Source organism: Lytechinus variegatus, chromosome 10 (genome assembly GCF_018143015.1).
Source record: "Lytechinus variegatus isolate NC3 chromosome 10, Lvar_3.0, whole genome shotgun sequence".
NCBI lineage: Eukaryota > Metazoa > Echinodermata > Echinoidea > Temnopleuroida > Toxopneustidae > Lytechinus > Lytechinus variegatus.
The window spans coordinates 29,685,749-29,705,462 of record NC_054749.1 but is presented as its reverse complement, the minus strand read 5'-3'; the positions used below and the strand labels follow the sequence as shown (position 1 = coordinate 29,705,462).

The 19,714-nt window shown below is 35.3% G+C and overlaps 1 protein-coding gene across 1 annotated transcript in view; it reads left to right on the top strand.

The window, feature by feature from the left end:
* The window catches only part of LOC121423143 (fascin-like), a 40,171-nt gene extending 20,685 nt beyond the window's left edge, over positions 1 to 19,486 (top strand). The window contains exons 3-5 of the mRNA XM_041618443.1: positions 14,510 to 14,687; positions 15,628 to 15,902; positions 16,656 to 19,486. Of these exons, the coding sequence (XP_041474377.1) occupies positions 14,510 to 14,687; positions 15,628 to 15,902; positions 16,656 to 16,873 (671 nt within the window). The 3' untranslated portion in view covers positions 16,874 to 19,486. The remainder of the gene's footprint in view (positions 1 to 14,509; positions 14,688 to 15,627; positions 15,903 to 16,655) is intronic.
* Positions 19,487 to 19,714: the final 228 nt, after the last annotated feature.

Genomic DNA, 19,714 nt, shown 5'->3' with positions numbered 1-19,714 from the left:
TTAAATGAAGAATGCGGAACACAATCGCAAGGAGTCTTTTGTATAAATAGTTACAAAAGTGGTTTCTGGCCCGCTGAATATTTTATTGTGGTTCTGCAATTTTGTAATCTGAAAACTGGTCCATTACCCTTTTTCTAATACATCATCATTGTATACATCTATTCCGCTTTCATCCGTTATTTTATTTTTAAATGACTGATTGACAATCTACACGGGTCGTTTACCTTTTGAAGCATTTATTTCTTTCGGGGGGGGGGGGGGTCAATACATTTTAATGTCCGTGTGAAAAATATGATAAAAAAGCATATAATTTGTTTTGTTTCATCAAGGCTTATGTGCTGCAATAAAGTAGATTATACCAATACCCTTTTGTTGGTGGAGGGGGGGGGGGGCTAACCGATATTGATCTATTTCCTATACCCCCTATATTGGTGTTGAAATAAGAATGCACTTATGATTGGCAGAAAACAATGTTAACAATAAACCCTATATAAATCAAGATAGAATTTAACATTAAGAACAAATAATGATATCACAATATTTTGTTTGTATTTCATGTTTGAAACACTCAATGATATCATAATTTTCAGGTATAAATCTGGAGAGTCCCAACCTTCTTTGCGATCTTGAACGCAAAAGGAGTCCTCGGGATATTTATCAATAGTATTATGGTTCGATTTTTTCGAATGATTTTGGACTGTTCCTCTGGACCTTGCTCTTGAAAATCATGATCGATTATAAATTACTTTTATGTGAAAGCAGCGATATGGAGTGTAACTATTTTGAAAGTAATATGAAAATCTAATATTCATAACTGATATGCTAGAGGACTTTCATATATTGATATATTACATTCTGAAGTACCACTTCATATTTGAGCGCACTATTTAGGCCTATAGAAGCAAACGAAATGAACCCGAAGCAGTGATTTATATCCCATGTGCCATTTCCATTTATTTGTGTACAAGTCCCAAGTATACATTGGCAATAAGTCATAATGGCGACCGTTGTGACATATGCCTCGTTTTGTTTGATATCAAATATCGATGTTTTCTGTTGGCTTTATTGCATATTTCTCATGGGTGATCGATAGCTGCAATGCAATGTAATTGTAAAAGCACAATTCATACTGCTTCAGCGAACACGTTATGAGATAGGACTGTGCCTTGTTGGTGGTATGGGTTTCTGCGCCCGATATAAATGATGATGATGATAATAATAGTGATAATGATAATATTAATATCATTATTAATAATATTGATAGTAATAATAATGACATAAATGATGATTATTTTGTTGTAGATGAGGATGATGATGATGGATAATTTAGACATAGATATAGGCCTAATATTGTCCCCCCCCCTAAAAAAATGGGTTATCTTTTTCATGTCTTTATAAGTTATAGTACCTTTTCACCTAGTACAAACAGCCAAAAAATACCGTAATATATAAAACGTTTCTGGTCAAAAGTTTTCTTGCCAGCATGATTGTGACTGATGTTGAGCATAATAGTGATGGAATAGTTGTCTTTTGAAAAGCATGGCCAGTCAATTTCACGTTATCCGAACATGAAGAACAATCTATCAACATGGCCAATCAATTTTCGTGTTATATCGAACGTAAAGAACCATAAATTATCAACAATCAATTTTCATGTTATCGGAAAATAAACAACAATTTATCAACATGGGCCATCAATTTTCATGTTGTATCTGAACATGAGGGACCATTTATCTACATTATATTAATGGTTTCTCACGATGAGCTCGTAAATAGGGAAATAACAAAAAATATACGAAAGTTCACTATAACACACAGCAAAAAACTGTGGTGTTAACCGGTGTACATAGAGGACCACACCAGTTATTTTACATTGATGTTAAATTGTTGGTGTTAGTTTTACACCTATAGGTGTTATTACAACACATGTGGTTGTTACATTTACACTCTTTGGTGTTATGTTCATTCTTTAGGGTGTTATTTTACCACATCAGGGTGTGGTCCTCTATTAACACCAATTGGTGTTTTAACACCATAGTTTTTACAGTGCATAATGAATTTAAACTAGCCTGAAAAATGTATCGTGTAGCAGGTCCCCGGTATTCTCAGTACACCAGTGTAGTCTGGGGACTGACAACAGAACATGGTGAGAAATATTCGTGATGATAAATGATGACGTCAAGGTTTTGCTGTGAAAAGGCCACGCAACCAGTGTTATTGGAAAGTCTTTTGTTAGATGGATAGGGGGGGAGCAAGCTATTTGTGGAAATGAAAAAAATATGAGATTATTATCGCTCGAACGAAAACAAGGAGAGCGCGAGAAGATGGTAGTGAAAATACCTTTTGTAATTCTGATATCAAAGAGCTTTAGTATTTTACTTTTTGCTCGGTACTTCTGCGGTAGTCTTGTTATCCGTGTGGCGACTCGCAGTTATTTTAAAGGGAAACGTTAACATTTAGACCCTAAACCATATCAATGAAGAGTGATGTGTTATAAATTGATGTCACAGCCAAGCTTGAGGCCTGAATGTAAATACAGATGTAATACATTAATCTTGTTTTAATCTTACTTCGAATGTTATCATTTCACTGTAACAGCAGGATAAGGCCTATATGTTTCATTTTGTTTCGTTCATTAGTTTTCTCTAGAAAATCTTTATTCAATGGTTCCGCAAATTTTTCGGGGTTGCCAATTCAGCTTTCAACTGTTCTGCCATGCAATGGGCCCTACTTAACAGAATATCCTTCTCTATTCTAAAACATCGAGTCAGTGCCTGCACAAGAAGGCAGAAGGTCGATTTTCACCATATCTTTGTTATAGTTTGCCGGGGATCGAACACACGACCTGCCGTTCATGAGGCGGGCGCTCTACCACTGAGCCACCATGTTTGGTTTAAACTTTCATTATTATTTTGAAAATTTTAAGTGAACACTTACACTATTAAGATTATAGCATTCATGCTATGGTTGATTATGAGAAAATAGTCGTGGGGTGAAAGACACCAAATGGAGTGGAGATAGGGTGTATAGCCTAATATCAGCAGTCATGATAATGCAAAAATGTATTTATGTGTTTCGGGCTCTGGAGATGATCGAGGACGACACAATGATCAGATGATTCGGGTAATTTTAGGGGCATCTGTTTTTCGAATCGTAGACCCTCCCCAGTCTTCTCGAGGAGAGGGACAGATGGCAAATGCTCTTATCGTGTGACTTATCTACATGAGGTCATTGAAGATGCCGAGTTTAGCAGACAAGCAACCTGTTTGTGAAATAAAAGCCCCTGAAGACTGTGTAGGCTAGTATTGAATGCAATAAGGAGAGAATAATAAATGGGATGTAAAGAAGGCAATAACAGTAGGATGTGACCTTTGACCCCACCCCCTTTATTCTATGATATTTGAAATCACAATTCCATGCATTGAACAGTGGCGTCAAGAGGATTTTTAAAAGTGGGGAGCAAATGGCCCGGGTAAAAAAAGGAGAAAGCGCGTATGACAGCAAATTCGTAATTCAGGAGCTGGGTACAGAGGCCAGCAACACCTCCCCTCTGATTAATTACGCCAGTGCCATTCGTTGGTTAAAAAATGGGAACTTGAAATGGTCAAATGTAGGCCTTACATAAAATTATGTAGGACCAACAGTAGATTTTTACCATATTCCATAAAGCCTGAGATGTTTCATGCTCAAAGTATGATTCAAAACCGCCTCGATAACAGGAATCCCTGTCATGTTCGAAGATGGAGGGGGGGGGGGGTCCGAATTTTCCAAGGCCTAGGTCATGTAGGCTGGAGGCCTATACATGGTCTCAACATGGACCTAAAGATGATGGCGAGTTGATCTGCTTGGCCATGGAGTGTTTACCGTGGGTATTTTTCCTCCATTGACTCCAATGTTTTGATGCAATCTTACCCTTGTCTGGAAACAAAGGACCCCCTTTGGTCGGTCGAAATTTCGGAAATGAGCCATGTAAATCACCCTCCTACCATACCACTACCAGGAACGATGACCACCGTCACCACACTCAACTCATCACTCATCACAAGACAATCTCCTGAGTCACCGCTCAGAGGTTTAGCATGGACCCTGCTATAAGCACACTCAAGAACTCCTGAATGATATCATGGACCTAAGCCTACATTAGAAACATTATTTCACATATGCCCCCTTTTCGAAATTACGGCTCAAATACACATGCATGTAGGCCTATACTTCATCTTTGTTTCTCCTTTTCATGATACCGATAATAATTCGATGATATTAATTTTTATTTTTGTAGTATGTCCGTGGTGAAAAGTATGCTTACATTTCCCAGGAAATGTGTTGTGTAGTGTTTATTCTACGTGCTTTCTGCCATGTGTCGTTCGAAATGTACGTAGATCAATATTGAAAATCTGTCTTGTTTTTAGACCCTTCACAGGACAGCAAATCGATTCAACTCAATGTTACGTACATATCAATGACAAACTGACATTGTTCCCTGGAGGCAAGATATTGAAATTATTAAGACAATTTGTTAAAGGACAAGTCCACCCCAACAAAATATTGATTTGAATATAAAGAGAAAAATCCAACGAGCATTACACTGAAAATTTCATCAAAATCGGATGTAAAATAAGAAAGTTTTGACATTTTGTTTCGCTTAATTTCATTAAATAGTTATATGCACATTCTTGTCGGTGTGCAAATGAGGGAACTTATGACATCACTCACTCACTTACTTTTTTTCTGTATTTTATTATTTGAAATATTCTTATTTTCTCCTCATTGTCCTGTGAAACAAAGTTTTAATTCTCACTGAACATATGGAGTTACCATTGCTTAACATTATATGGTTCAGTCAAGTTGGTCCTTATCGTCAAATCTGTAAAAATTGAAATATTGTCTAATTCAAACAATAAAAAACAAAAGAAATAGTGACATCATCGATTCTCTCATATGCATGTGACTACATTTGTGAAAACTAAGCGAAATTTCAAATGTCATAATTTTCATATTTTACATCCGATTTTGATGAAATTTTCAGCATTATGCTTGTCTGGTTTTTCTCCGTTGATTCAAAACAACTTTTTTTTCTGAGGTGGACTTGATCTTTAATGATTCGTAGGATCCGTAGCCTAAAGCATGACGAAAGTGTGTTGGTAATTCCATGTCTGTAGAAACGAGGTATAGGCCTACATATTATTAGCCATACAGGTAAAAAAGGGGATGTTAAAGGACAAGTCCATCCAAACAAAAACTTGATTTGAATAAAAAGAGAAAAATTCAACAAGCATAACACTGAAAATTTCATCAAAATCGGATGTAAAATAAGAAAGTTATGGCATTTTAAAGTTTCGCTTATTTTCAACAAAATAGTTATATGAGCGAGCAGTTACATCCAAATGAGAGAGTTGATGACATCACTCACTATTTCTTTTGTATTTTATTATATGAAATATGAAATATTTTGATTTTCTCATCGTTGTCGTGTGAAATGAAGTTTCATTCCTCCCTTAACACGTGGAATTCCATTATTCCATTATTTTAACATTTTGTGCTTCAGGCAAGGATGTCCTAATTGCCATATTCGTAAAAATTGAAATATTGTATCATTCAAACAATATAAAACAAAAGAAATAGTGAGTGAGTGACATCATCGACTCTCTCATTTGGATGTAACTCTGGCTCGTTCATATAACTATTTTGTTGAAAATAAGCGAAACTTTGAAATGTCATAACTTTCTTATTTTACATCCGATTTGATGAAATTTTCAGCATCGTGCTTGTCTGATTTTTCTCTATTGATTCAAATCAACATTTTTCTGAGGTGAACTTGACCTTTAAGTGGGGGTCCAAATGGCGGAGGACTGCATTCTTGTGGTTTCAACCCTACAGATCAATCATGGATCCATGATCAAAGTTATGACGATATGAATGTGATTAGAGGCAACCTATAACAAAGGTTTTTTGTTTCTCAAGTTCACGCGAAGGTCATCGTACTCTGTAATATTAAGTAATGAATTTAAAAATTGGAGTTTATAATTTCACACTTCATTGGAATTACCAACCGTACTGCAACTCTTCAGTATGAAGATGAATTCTCGTAATTATGTTAATATTTTTACTCCCAGACAATGCCAGCGTAAAAGGGCATTGGTACTGCTGCTAATGAGAATGATATAAGTTGCTTGATAATGTGAACATCTGAAGTGACAACTCAACATGATATCTGGCTTCATTCTGCAAAGCGCCCAAGGCGTAATTCATTGGATACCGACGGGAAAATTGATGAAATTACGTGATTGGGAATGTCTCTTTAATCATGCTTATTCATCTTTTTCTTTCTCCCTTTTCTTCACTCCCTGTCAAATTGTATAGAGAATAAAGATAAATCTCGTTGGAAAATTATGATGTTGACTTGGTCGTTGCCTGAAAGCATAATGCGGTAGTCTGTCCATGTAGTTGAGTTTATAATAGTGAAAGGAATGTGCTTTCCATCTGTCGATCCATAGATTCGTAGGTCCATGGTAACCGTCCGTTTTTCTACCCCGGGTGCATATTCCAAAAATATATGATAAAATTAAATAAAAAATCATCATGTTCATGGAATAAAATGCATCAAACAAAAATATAGGCCTACTATCATGATGCTAATAGCCCCATGCTATTATAGACCGACATATCGTATGTAAGGAGCAGTTTAGTTATGTCAATAATTATTTACATAGTTTTGTTTTTTTTCCCATTTTCCCTTTAAGATTTTTTTTTTCATTTAAGAATGTATAGGCCTAGTCCTACTCGATGCTCAAGGAAATGAATACCCCAACCGCTTAGATTCATTCCATTAACATAACTGTTTTCGTTGCAGGTATTACTAGCAAAACATGATAACCAGTTCAAAGAAAAATAGTTTGAAACAAATAATAACCTTGTCACAGCAGAGAACATATTGATCAAACAGATACACACCCTTGTAGTCGCCCAAGAGTGGGTTGGGCATGGTGATAATACATTCTGTACACAAATCATCACTTCGTAATTAGATTATGAAAGGCTTATCGTGTGCTTAGCAATTAGAGACACATACTAGAAATCCAGACAGATTGGCCGCTAGAGAAATTATACGACCACGTGATGTCCGCTAGAATCATTGTCGTAAAACATCGTGTATAAATTTCGTTGGTATGACCAGGTTCATGTCAGTTACATTGATGCTATCTGTGGAACATTGGGCCCAGTTCCACCGGCTTAGCCTTAAACCCTAAAAGCCCGATTACTTGTTTGTCGCGCTTTCGCACTCCATCTCATTCAGTGTCTAGTTATTTGGTTACTTACACACAAGTATAGGCTTAAACAACGAACAGAATATCGTTTATTATCCAGAGTTACATAAAAACATGTAGGCCACACACACCATCATATTTATCTCTGCCGTAACAGTCTAATTTTTCTGGAACACTGGTAAACTTGGGAATACATTTCTTACTTAGGCATAAACACATGTATTGTTTTTCCCTGCTCCTTATTCATCAATTCTAAAAGGAAATGCCCTATATCCTGGTAGTAATTTCATTACATTATACCAAAACGGCCTCATCTGAAGATACAGGGAATAATAATTCAACCAAAGTCACTTCCTTATCTTGTCAAATGTAAAATGTTAGGAATTCAAAATTCATATTGCATGCCACTGACAATATGATTTCGGAGTATTTTTGTCATTGTTGTAGAAACACATGACTGTATATTAATTGATAAGCATGCTAGAATTATGATCTGGCAATGTTTTATTGGAATGATATATAGGCCCTTGATATATATATATCCATGCAGTCCATATATATATATATATTGAAAAGGAGCATTGGTTAGATTCAATGATGATTAATTTGACAGCGATGGCATCCATGTTACAGGCATTATATCGAGTATTTAATTGAAAATACGTTTATGGACTTGATGCGTTTCAAAAGCATCCTTTAAAGATCGTGTTATCTATTCAGTGAATTGATTGTTTTTTTTTATAACTTAAACATATGCCTATATATATATATATATATATATATATATATATATATATATATATATTTATAGTTTTATTAGTAATGTTTGTTTATTCATCAGTTAATTCATATATTGGGTTTCATTCATATTCATGCATTCACTTATTCATAGTATCCAATTATAATTCTATATTTCATTAATTCATTCAGTAACCTACCTACTTGTTTATTTATTCAATTATTCATCTTACCCTATAGTATTATTGTAATCACTTCATTGTTAATTTATACAAATCATTCATTCGGTAAGCTTTTCATTTTTATCGGAGTTTTTTTTAACTATAACTGACCCCTCACCAAATTTAATTGCGGGGAGGGGGGCAGTCTCCCGCTCGAAATGGTGATGGGTGTAAAACTATGAATCTGGTTAAAAACATAAATTATGTGATGGTATTGATCCCCTTCCTTTGCTCTTAACGTTGACCAAATGAATGAAAATGATAACACAGCCCACCTGCGCCTGGCTTGACACCTCTGATGTGTGCAAGGATGAAATTAGAAAATTAAAGCCATATATCATAGTCCGATCATGGCGAATCATCTCACATTGTGTGTCCTCGAGAAAGGACATCAATATATGGGTTGATGTATTTAGCTTCAGAAGGGGTTGTTCATTGTCAGATATTGTCTGAACAGTTACAGCATGAAGTGGTTACAGTCCTTGGATTTATTGGCAGCAAGCTACAAGAAGTAGTCAACAGAAAATAAAAATTATTGTAAGCCATCTACCACACGCCAGAGGGCGTAAACTGGATAATTTCTTCACTGTGTATTGTTGCCATTCACTTCGGGCTTTCTGCTTAAAATCAAATTTTCACATCGTATTTTAGACTTTTGTGTAGCTATGTCTATATTAAGTCAATATTGATGAGGAAATTGTTAAAAGCACGAAATATGTACTTGGTGATAGATAGTCCCTATATTTAGGGACGAGGCCTATACTTATTGGGACTCGAAATTCACCAGATACTAGCCCCGATATGTCTTTTTATCATTTTTCATTTTGCTTAGATCCAGTGTATTCGAAATTCTTAGATTTAAAGGTGATGAGTGCACGCTGGTGCATGGTGAAAACTTTGAAGTGGGACAATTTTGTAAATCACAAGTTGTTAAATTACATTGATCTCCAATAAAATAATCTAACAATAAACAACAAAGGCATGCAATGAACATCAGAGCCAACTGGCCAAGACTCCTTTTTTATCAATCCAAATGTGGCTATTCCAGACTTTTACATAATGCATCCATTACACTTTCCCTTTAAAACAGAAATAATGTGTAATGATGCATCCCCTCAGTGTCGCAGTGGTATCGCAAACATCGCCCAGCATGATCTCGTCCAGCTAAGTACTCGACCAGGCACCGTCGAATATCCAATGTCATTGGCATCGCTGTCATTTTCATTAACAACAATAATAGTTCTGGGGCTCATTTGCTGTTTAGATGATGCCATTATTTATTAAGTCGTCATGCTTCGTCAGTTCGTCGTTTCAGTTGTGAGACAGCCCATGCAGACTATGATTTTGATTGTGCGGCCGGGGGGGGGGGGGGTGTTGGGATTCTATAACGCATGCCACACCGCAGCTTGTTTTTTATTGATATGTATACAGAAACAACATCGTAAACAACATCGTTATTGTAACAACAACGAGACCTTCAAATCTGAACTACACATCTTTTCCAATTCCAGCAACTTTTAAAGAATGTGTGACATAATTGGAGAGCCAGTGCCCTTGAAAATATTTCTTTTTGACAGAATATGGCGCTAAACAAGTGGTGTTCATAATCATGATCATCATCATAATCTCATAAGTCTATGGCAACAGGAAAAGATGAATTATTTCTCTTTACTACTAATTAGAGGGTAACATCGGCTACTTTAGTCGCCTTGTTTCCACCACTTTCGCTTGGAAAATCACATCTTATTCATCACTGTTTATTTTAGTTGTATATGCTGAAGTTCGAGAAGAATAAAGGAGGAAAGACAAGAGTCTGAATGTAGATGACAATAAGTAATTATAATATCGATGTTACTAATATGGTATCACTGAAAAGAGGGGACATGGCTTTTGGATTTGCTGTCTCTCGAAGAATATTGGTGTTTGTTGTACCGAGCAATCTTCATGGTTATACATTACTAGTAGTTCCATTATCCCGAATGGACGTGATGGAGGTAAGAATCTGTTTAACAGATTGTTGCACGTTTGTGAAGAATTAAAATCCCATTGTCTAAACCCAAATATGTAACTTATCGCGATTTTGAAAAAAAAATTGAGATTTTGAAACGAAGTAGCATTGTTGACGTTTGACTTCTTGATTTGAAGTTGAATAAACATATACATCCCTCCCTTCAATTGCATGCATAGGAGATTGTGTGGATCTTTGAGTGCTCGACTGTAATCAAACTCAAAAGTTGAAGTGCGTTGTCTATTAGATATCAAGAGGTGCTTCAGACTGAATAACCTGATATTGGTTATTGACAATTTGTTGGCTCGAAATCACTGTGTAAATTTGGATTTATCTTGTCATGCTTTGACCATGATCAAAATCCATATGACTTTAGATGTCGTTCGGTTTAAAACACAATTGCCTGTCTTTTGGAATCGGGCTTAATATACACTCTGATTTAAAGTATGGTTGACTTGTGGCTTACCATCATCCCTAAAAGTTTCCTTCATCATTGAAGCATGAGAAAAACCATGAAAATAGCACAGTGAAGATAAATGTAAAAGTATTGTCAATTTTGGCTTATCATCGAGCCAAACCTTATGCATGAGAAGTCATGACATATATTTCCTGCTTGATATAGTCTGGGTGGGGGCTCAGTGGTTCTCCCCTTGTAATCAAACATGTCAAAGGTTCGTGTGTTCAAACCCCACCCCGGTAACCTCCGCAAAAAAACTATATAAGCACGTAGCCAGACAATCACGAAAGCATTACACAGTAAAAAAAAAACACGTTGTTTAAGCCTGTCTCTCTTACAACAAGTTGTTTAAACTTTTTAACAACTTGTTAAAAAAGGTTTAACAGTTGTTTTAAAGGCCAAAACGTTGTTTTTAAAGTTTAAACAATAGATATTAGAATGACGGGCTTGAACAAAGTGCTTATATAAAATTTTGAACAGCGTTTTTCCAGTGTTCTTGACCGCTTCAAAATATATTTCCGTCTCTGTTCATCCGATTTTAAATGTTCTGGCTGAGATGATTGAAAAGAAGTAAACAAAACAAGAATACAAATTATTCAAATTTTTGACGATACCATTCACTTATTTGCTCGAAGTAATCTAACAACATCGTCATTCGTGCAAACATTGCGTATTTTACTAAACTGTTAAATCTTCTGAGATTTATTTATGATCAAGAGCTATGTAGACATCGAGGTTCTATTTCGTCATCGTGGCATCTGATTATTTACCTTCACATTCGTCGGATACTCTTTTTCAATCGTGAAAATTTTAATCTGGTGATTAGTGGATTTATACTTGCTACACTGGCAACTGTTACATAATATACATTCCTATACTACCAAGTAGTTACCTGGTAGGAAATGAATGTACAACGATGACAGCATTGCCACTGTATCTGGAACACCTTGCTACGATGGGCAGAACATTTCTAATAATTAAGGTCCCCGTCATTTCCAGAAGCACTTTGCCCCGTCCAAAATTATTACTTCCAAAAATGGTTATAATTACCCACAAGAAGAGCCGCTGCCCTTACCCTAGATCCGTGAATAACCCTTTTTTCTCAACAGACTTGTTCGTGGACAACAAAAAAAAAACTCTTCCTAAAAGAAAAATAACAATGATAGATGAATGAATGAATGACATATTGAATAAACAAAAAGTTATTACAAAAATCTAACCCCTAAAAGCTGACCACATTTTGGATACTGGGTACCGTTCCACTCCTGCATGGATCGACCACTGATTGGACAAAACTAGATCTAAAATGAATAGATCGGCATTATGAAGGAATGTTGAAGTGGTCGTTAAACCACTGAAATAGAACAAAAAAGGAGGGGATAAGAAATAAAATCTGTAAAAAACACGACGCAAATGAATCAACGTTACCTTGCTGCTGCCGAAAACAGGCAACTTCTTGATGATGACAAAGCATTGATGAACTCGATTGGATTTAACATGTCTACACAATTGATGTTTGTATAGTTGGATCGTGATCTCGAAAGTAGAACAAAGAAACGCGATCTGCATGTCGGCAATGTCTTTGCAATGTTTATTTTTTTATCATTTTGATCATACAATAAAATCTGTTTAGTATACCAACTGTCGGATATTTAAGTGTAGGATCGAATGAGAATATTCTACCAAAAGAGGGTTCCAAACGCTTCTCAGTATTACCATTCGATTTTTGCTCGTTGTGCACTTCCAGGGACTTCCATCAAGATTTCACTATTCAAATAATGAATTGAAGTTGAAGAGCTTGACAGAATATCAAATGACAATTATTTCGAAAATTGAGAGCTGAATTTAGTTATTATGAAACTGAAATAAATGACAAGAATTGTTGTTCTAAAAAAATACTTTCCATAGAAGTACAAGAGCACTTTACAAAGTTATAACTCTTTTTTTTTCGTATTTGTGTTGACCTACTTAGCTCTATAGTATTCATATTCAGAATAGATGGTGAGCTTGGGCCATGGACTCCAAAATTTTCATGACCAAAATATTACAAAATTAAATATTTGCACTTAAAAAGTTCACACTTTTGTGTCTCGCTTGCTTTGCTTCAAACGTCATGACTGTCTGGCCCCCCAAAAAAATTAATGGCTCATTACTCCAGCTTGGTAATTTGTAGGCATATTCACTTTCGTTTTTACATGTCTATCAATTCCTGCATTTATTTTCAGTAGACATAATTATTATACAGTATAGAATAAGTTCACTTTCTGTTCTCATAGCCATATACGGTTTAACTTTAACATTTAACCCATTCGCATATCAATTCCTCGTTTCAATTTAGACGGAATTGATATACATAATGACTCTAATCAGTCGTTAGTTTCTAATAATATCCCGTTTGATTTGAAATGAATTTTTTTTTTCATTCACAGATATTTTCAAGTTAAAAGTTGTAACCTAAATCTAATAGATGATGGTAACGACTTCATACTCTGTTGGATTGACATTAATGAGATAGTGGGATATCCATTGATAAGCTATCCAGATCGGCCTGAATAGTGACCGGATGGATATTAGATTTGAATTGTAGATTTGAATATAAAGCTAAAGATTTGAAAATAAATGTTTTGAAGGTTAAAAGTTCATCCTTCAGATTGAAAATAAACGAATTTCGGCTGGTAACTATTCACAGGCGATCGGGATTTATTTCATTATCGTTTTAGAAAGAAAAATTAAGAACATATTAGTTGTCATCTTCATGGTTACATTGCCAGATTGCACGGCCTAAATCATTTATATGCTGTGCTGGAGATATTCGTACGTCTGATTCTTTTTTTTAAATATACAAATTTGACGCAGTACAGTTAATCCTCTTCCTCCTCCTGACCACCATCATCAACATTCAACATCATCATCATATTGAACAAAATATTGTATTTGTTCATTACTTACTTAGTGGTATTCTATTCTCAAATTTAGAGGAGGAATACATTTTTTGTTGTTGCATATCTTGCATCAAAACATCCCAAGCAAGTAGCAGGAGTAACATACTGATGTCAATGTGGTTATTGTGTGTAATCCTCATTGTGTCTTGATGACGCATCATTCTTGATGATTACTTTGCCATGGTGGTATTGTGTTTCTAGGAAAATTTATACCTAAGGCATGCTGGGGGATTCAGATCATGGTTTGAAAAAGGGATGCCAGTAGATATATTTTCATTTCTTGTAAGAAAGTAATAGGAGATGCCTTCACCATATACAGTTACATACAAAATTAATCAAGTAACCCTCATGGGTTTTTTAAGGGGCCATCTTTTTGTGAAATAAGTAACATGACTAAATAATAATGATGATGATGATAATAATGATAGGTATTTTTAATTGCTCCATTTATCTATAAATAGTCTTTTCAGGGGCACATTGTTATTATAACACCAGTTTTAGCTCAAGCGACCTTCCAGCACTCAGTGCATTTCAAGGAATTAATCCTGCTAGGTACTCATTCACTTTACCTAGGTTGAGTGCAGCTTAATGTGGGTAAATTTGCCAATTTGGGAAAACATGCTATGGCTGGGATTCATTTGTGTGATTTCGAGAAGAGAGTCGCAACCACTGGACCATAACCGTGACAATCAATTGTCATATAGTTTCCTTGTATTTTTGCCGTAAAAAAATGGCAAAAGGTTTTTTCATGCAGCAGAGTCCTGATGTAAAAAAATCTCCAACACCAAAAGCTGAACACCAAACTTGTTGTTCTTGCTCATTAACAGACAACTTAATTCATGTTCTTTCTCTCTCTTTCTCTCTCTGTTATAATATAGGTGAAGATGTTTCATTCAAGCTTCTGGTCGATGAAGAGATTGAGGACACAGAGACCTTCCAGCTGGAATTTGTTAAAACCGATACATACGCTATTAGGGTTTGTGACTTCAAGAAGAATAGGGAAGCCAAGTACTGGAAGAGATATGCTGCTGGTATCCAGGCTAATGGCACCTCAAAGTAAGTTCATTTCTTTCATGGGCAGTGCTCCAAGGGGGGGGGGGCTGGGGTGACCACCCTTTCTATGATTTTTCAAGTAATAAGACAAAGAAAGATAAAAGGGGAATAGGAATAATGAAATGGTACTATGAAGAGGGAAGGAAGATGATCATCAACAAGAGAGGTTGTGTAACTCTAAAGCCCTGTAATTTGATTGAGAGAATCATGATTATCTTACCCTACCCCATATTTCTTTAGCTTAACATAAATGAAATCTAGAATTGCCATAGTTTTCTTTACAGGGACCATTGGTGTCTCCGATGGGAACAGAATTTTTCTGCTCCGTAAATGATTGTTTAAAATTTGCTCTGAAGCAAAACAAGAACCATACTTCCAACCCAAAACCACTAATCCTATATTGTTATAGACCAAATACTGTACTTCACTGTTGATTCCTTAGGCATGTTCATAGCTGCTTGTCAGGCAGCCACTTCTTGACTTAACCCACGGTTCAATACTACTTAACGTAGCAACGGTTACAGTATAGTGTTTTATGGTAAAATTGCATATTCGTTTTCAGCCAAATAGAGAACTTAAATATACATTGTGAATGACACTGTAAATTAGATGTAATAGCAAATAAATTGGTATCCAAGTTCAGGTTCTGGCGTTAAAGATATAGAAGATATGAATTTCAGCTGTACGTCTGATAGTAGATGTCCAACTTAAAGGGGTGTTTTTATTAAGAATGCTAGCCCTGAATACATCAATGTGGCATGTATTTATAATATGATTCTGCAATTGAATGATGTTGATGCTAAAGTAATAAAATAAATGAATAATAATTACGAATATTCATAGTGCAACCTGTCAAGATACTTTCCAAAGTTTTCTGGAAAAGGCACAGGTTGTTAAGAGTTGCAATCTGATATAATTGTTAAAATTGATTCCCTCAACCTAGGGACCAAGCGGACTGCCAGTTCGCTGTCGAATACGAGGGCAAGTACATGCGTCTGCGTGCTCCGGGTGGCAAGTACGTCGGTGTCCGGGACAACGGCCATCTACTTCTTCAGGATTCCCCGAAGGACTTCATCTTCCGTCTGATCAACCGTCCAAAGTTGGTGCTGAAGTGCACGCACGGATTCGTCGGGGCAAAGGATGGCAAGGTGGCCTGCAACCGATCCAACTTCGATGTCTTCACCGTGACGTACAAGGATGGTGGATACACTATCCAAGGTTGGTTTATATTTCCGTTAGATATTCTTGTTGCAGAGGATGAACTTGCTTGCTCAGAACATTTGTTGATTCTTAGATGTATGCTAGCTCCCCTTTGAATAGTCTTACTTCCATCATCAGGTAATTATGATGAACATTGTGATTGCATAAGCTGACCTTTCTTGGAAACTTCACACATTATTTTGTGAATGTTTCAGCCCCCAAATTGAGAAATAGGCCCACAATCCTCTGTAAAATTTAACTTAGGGCCAGGTTGTTAATCAGTTAACCTGCTAATCACATAGCACATCCTTTCGTGAAACTACACCTCTTCATGAAATGATGAACCGATTCATTCTGTCCTAAAGAGGTTGTTTTCTGAGGTTTTGGGTTATGCAGTTATACATGACCCCTGATGGGTTAAATGGATTAGCCCTTTGAAGATGTGCAAATCTGTTGATTATGGTTGGAGGCCTAATTAAAATTAACATGGCTAGCGTTACGATTTATATATCTTGGTACTCACAGGTTCTGATCATAGACTTGGCACATCATAAACAGACATGTTAACCAATGGTGTCATGTGAATATATGTGATCTGATGGCTGATTTCTTTTTCTCCAGCCTGAATGCCATTGAATTCAATTTCAATCTGGTATTGTGTACTTTTTGCAATTTCAAGTATTTTATTTTTTTCATCTCTACTCCATCATTGGTGCTCAATATTCAATATCATATTTTCTTCTCTCTTTTTTTATTTTATTTTTTATTCAGATTCCAATGGAAAGTACTGGTCTTGCGATGACAGTCAGAACACCAAGCCCATCGTTCTTGGCGAGGCACCTGGTATCTTCTTCTTTGAATTCCATGAGCTCTCCAAGTTTGCCATTCGAGCAGAAGGTGGTGATTTGATCAAGGGCGAGCAGAGTGGCTTGTTTACCGCCAATGGTACCAATGCCTCATCAAGTGATAACACGTTGTGGGAATTCTAAATCAATTGGGCTTGAAATAAGCCAACTCCAAAGTAGCTATGTATAGAGCAGCTTACCAGCCAGCCACTCTATCTATTATAACACTTGCAAATATTGTACATTTTTTTAATACAAACATATTTTTCAAAGGTGCATAATAATTATGTTTAACTGTAGCGAGATTGTTGGGATCTTTTTGTTTTTTCATTGCCTTGCGTACTGACTTCCATTTTCTCTTATTTTTCAAGGGATACATTAATCATTTCATATAGATCGAAAGGAAAGGTTTGTAGATTTCTTGAAAGTTAGTAGAAGAAGATGAATAATTGCGATCTTATAATTTTGAAGCTGTCTTTGTTGACGCACTAACTCTCTTCGTTCCTCTCCTTGGCCTCAACAAATGATTACATCAAGTGAGAAAATGGTACCTACTTAACATTAGATTCGAAATTGGGAGCATTCACAATGGATTTTTCTGAAAGATTGAAATTATAATTCCATTCACCCACATCATTATCATTGACAACTCATGCAATCCTGAGGCGCTGAACAGCTAAAGCCACTCCGCTCGTCCGGGAACTGTGTTGTGTTATTCTGTTTTAAAATGGATGTTGTAACAATACAGTCAGTCTTTGATTCCATCTTCCAACTGGATCTTGTTTGGAATGGTGATGAATGTACCTTTGATGACTAATTCTAGAAAAACAAAAATATGCTGATCAGAAGCTTCTCTTGTCACATTTAAAACCGTAGATGGTGTATACATAATGAGAAATGATTTTGAAAATAAATTGTGATTAAGATTTTTCCTTTTAAAATCCACTATCTGATTTGATATTTGCAATAATGTTTTGATTATGATTTTGCATACTATGACACAAATGTTTGTAAGCATCGTAAAGTAATATTCATTTTACTGTTAGGCATAATGGATTATTTCTTTTTTCCATGATGAAACATACATTCTGATTCTGAACAAAATCTTGCTATGCACATTTCTGACTACATAATTAAAACATGGAGCTACTAACGTGCTCCATGATTAAAACAAATTATATGTGTATTATCTCAAGTATACTATTCTTATTATTATGTAATGTTGTTTGTTTGGCATATATATAGCACTGCTTCATGCTATCAAATTACACATTTTGCATTCCATAATGATATTGCTAAAATGAATGTGCGCAATTAGGCCTCCACTTTCCGTACTTTCGTCATATTCGCTTCAATTTCAATGGTGTATGAATTGTTTACATCTGAATATTGTATCTCATGCATTAGGTATTTATTTCCCCATGATGGGCAATGTGGATTTTTGTTTGTAATTGTATCCTGCAAAAATCATTCATTAAATGGTATAATTTCCTTCAAATTTTAGTTTTTCTTGTTCAGTTATTACTCCACCCTGTATAATTCTGTAGATATTTTTGCAAGCCACATTCCTAAAAATAAAAAATAATAAAAAGAATGATTGTATTGATCATATCAAAATAGTGTTGAATGTAGACATGGAAGTACAATTCCAAATCCACAGACTTTGTAACTATTACAGTAAAGTTAAAACCGAAATAAAGAGATTTTCTGCACAAATGACAAAGTCATATCCTAACTTTCAAATGACGGATGTGTTTAATGACCTTAGTGTTGGTATATTCTTATGCAGCTAAATGCTTGTACATGTGTGATTTTAAACACATGAATACTTGCTTATATTATACTTCTTGCTGTCTTAGGAATTTCATATATCATTCCAACTATATGTGACATGTTTATCCATTATTATTATTTTTTTTTTAGTTTAATTTTATTTTTGGTCTTTCAGATGTGTACTACGCCTGTAAATATTCTTCTTTTTTAACGCCATGATGTATGTTACATTAATTTATGTATTATAGCACCAGTGAAACGTTTAAAACTATTTCTGCATCAGATTTAATGGCGTAGCAATTAAGTTAAATTTAAAACTTAACACTGAGAGTTTTCAGTATTGTATATTGTTGACTTGTTCTCGTTAGGCAGTTAAGAGACTGATTGAATCAGACTAGGTGAGAAAAAAAAAGTTATGACTACCAAAAGAGATTCAGATTTTATAGAAAAGTAATATTGTAATTGTTATAAATGTTATGAATATAATGATATTCTAATTTGCAAGGTATTGAAGGTTTATTTGCTGAAGAAATTGTGAAAAATCAACCTATTTCCTTCTGTTATCTTTTCATATACCACTTTATAGATATTCTGTTTGCGTATTTAAGAGTACCATATAGCAATATAATTTTTGTATCATAAATTTTTGTTGGAGTATAATTAGCACTGCTAAATCGTTAACTAACTCTTTTATTTTCTAACACTTTTGGAATCGTCCGGTACATTCATTCGTTGAATATGACGGCGTTTCTTTAATCAGCTATGCACTGTCAAAAATAAAATGTAGGTATTAGATTTAAAAACACGAATATATATGTACACCCTTAAATGCTAGAATGCGCCGGTTTTTTAACAGGGTACGCATAGCGCACGGTCGTGAACTTTTATAAAAAGAGGTTGATGAAAACAATTTGCTAACCATAATAGTAATGTTGAAAAAAAAATGGTTTATTGCATGTAATAAACGGCCTTATAAATGGGAAATGGTAAATGAACGTGTAATTTATTTATGCTTCGGAATGCTTTGTTGTGTTTGGAGTTTGATGAATATGGTTTGGTTAATGGAGTGATGTATAGTTATGCTGGAGATAAGCTTATCCCATCCTGTACAATCTCGAACAGATGGGGGCCCTATCAGTCTCCAAAATTTGAAGCAAAAAAAGCTATACGTATCGGTAATCTGACACGGTATTGTGATCGCAGAGATATATA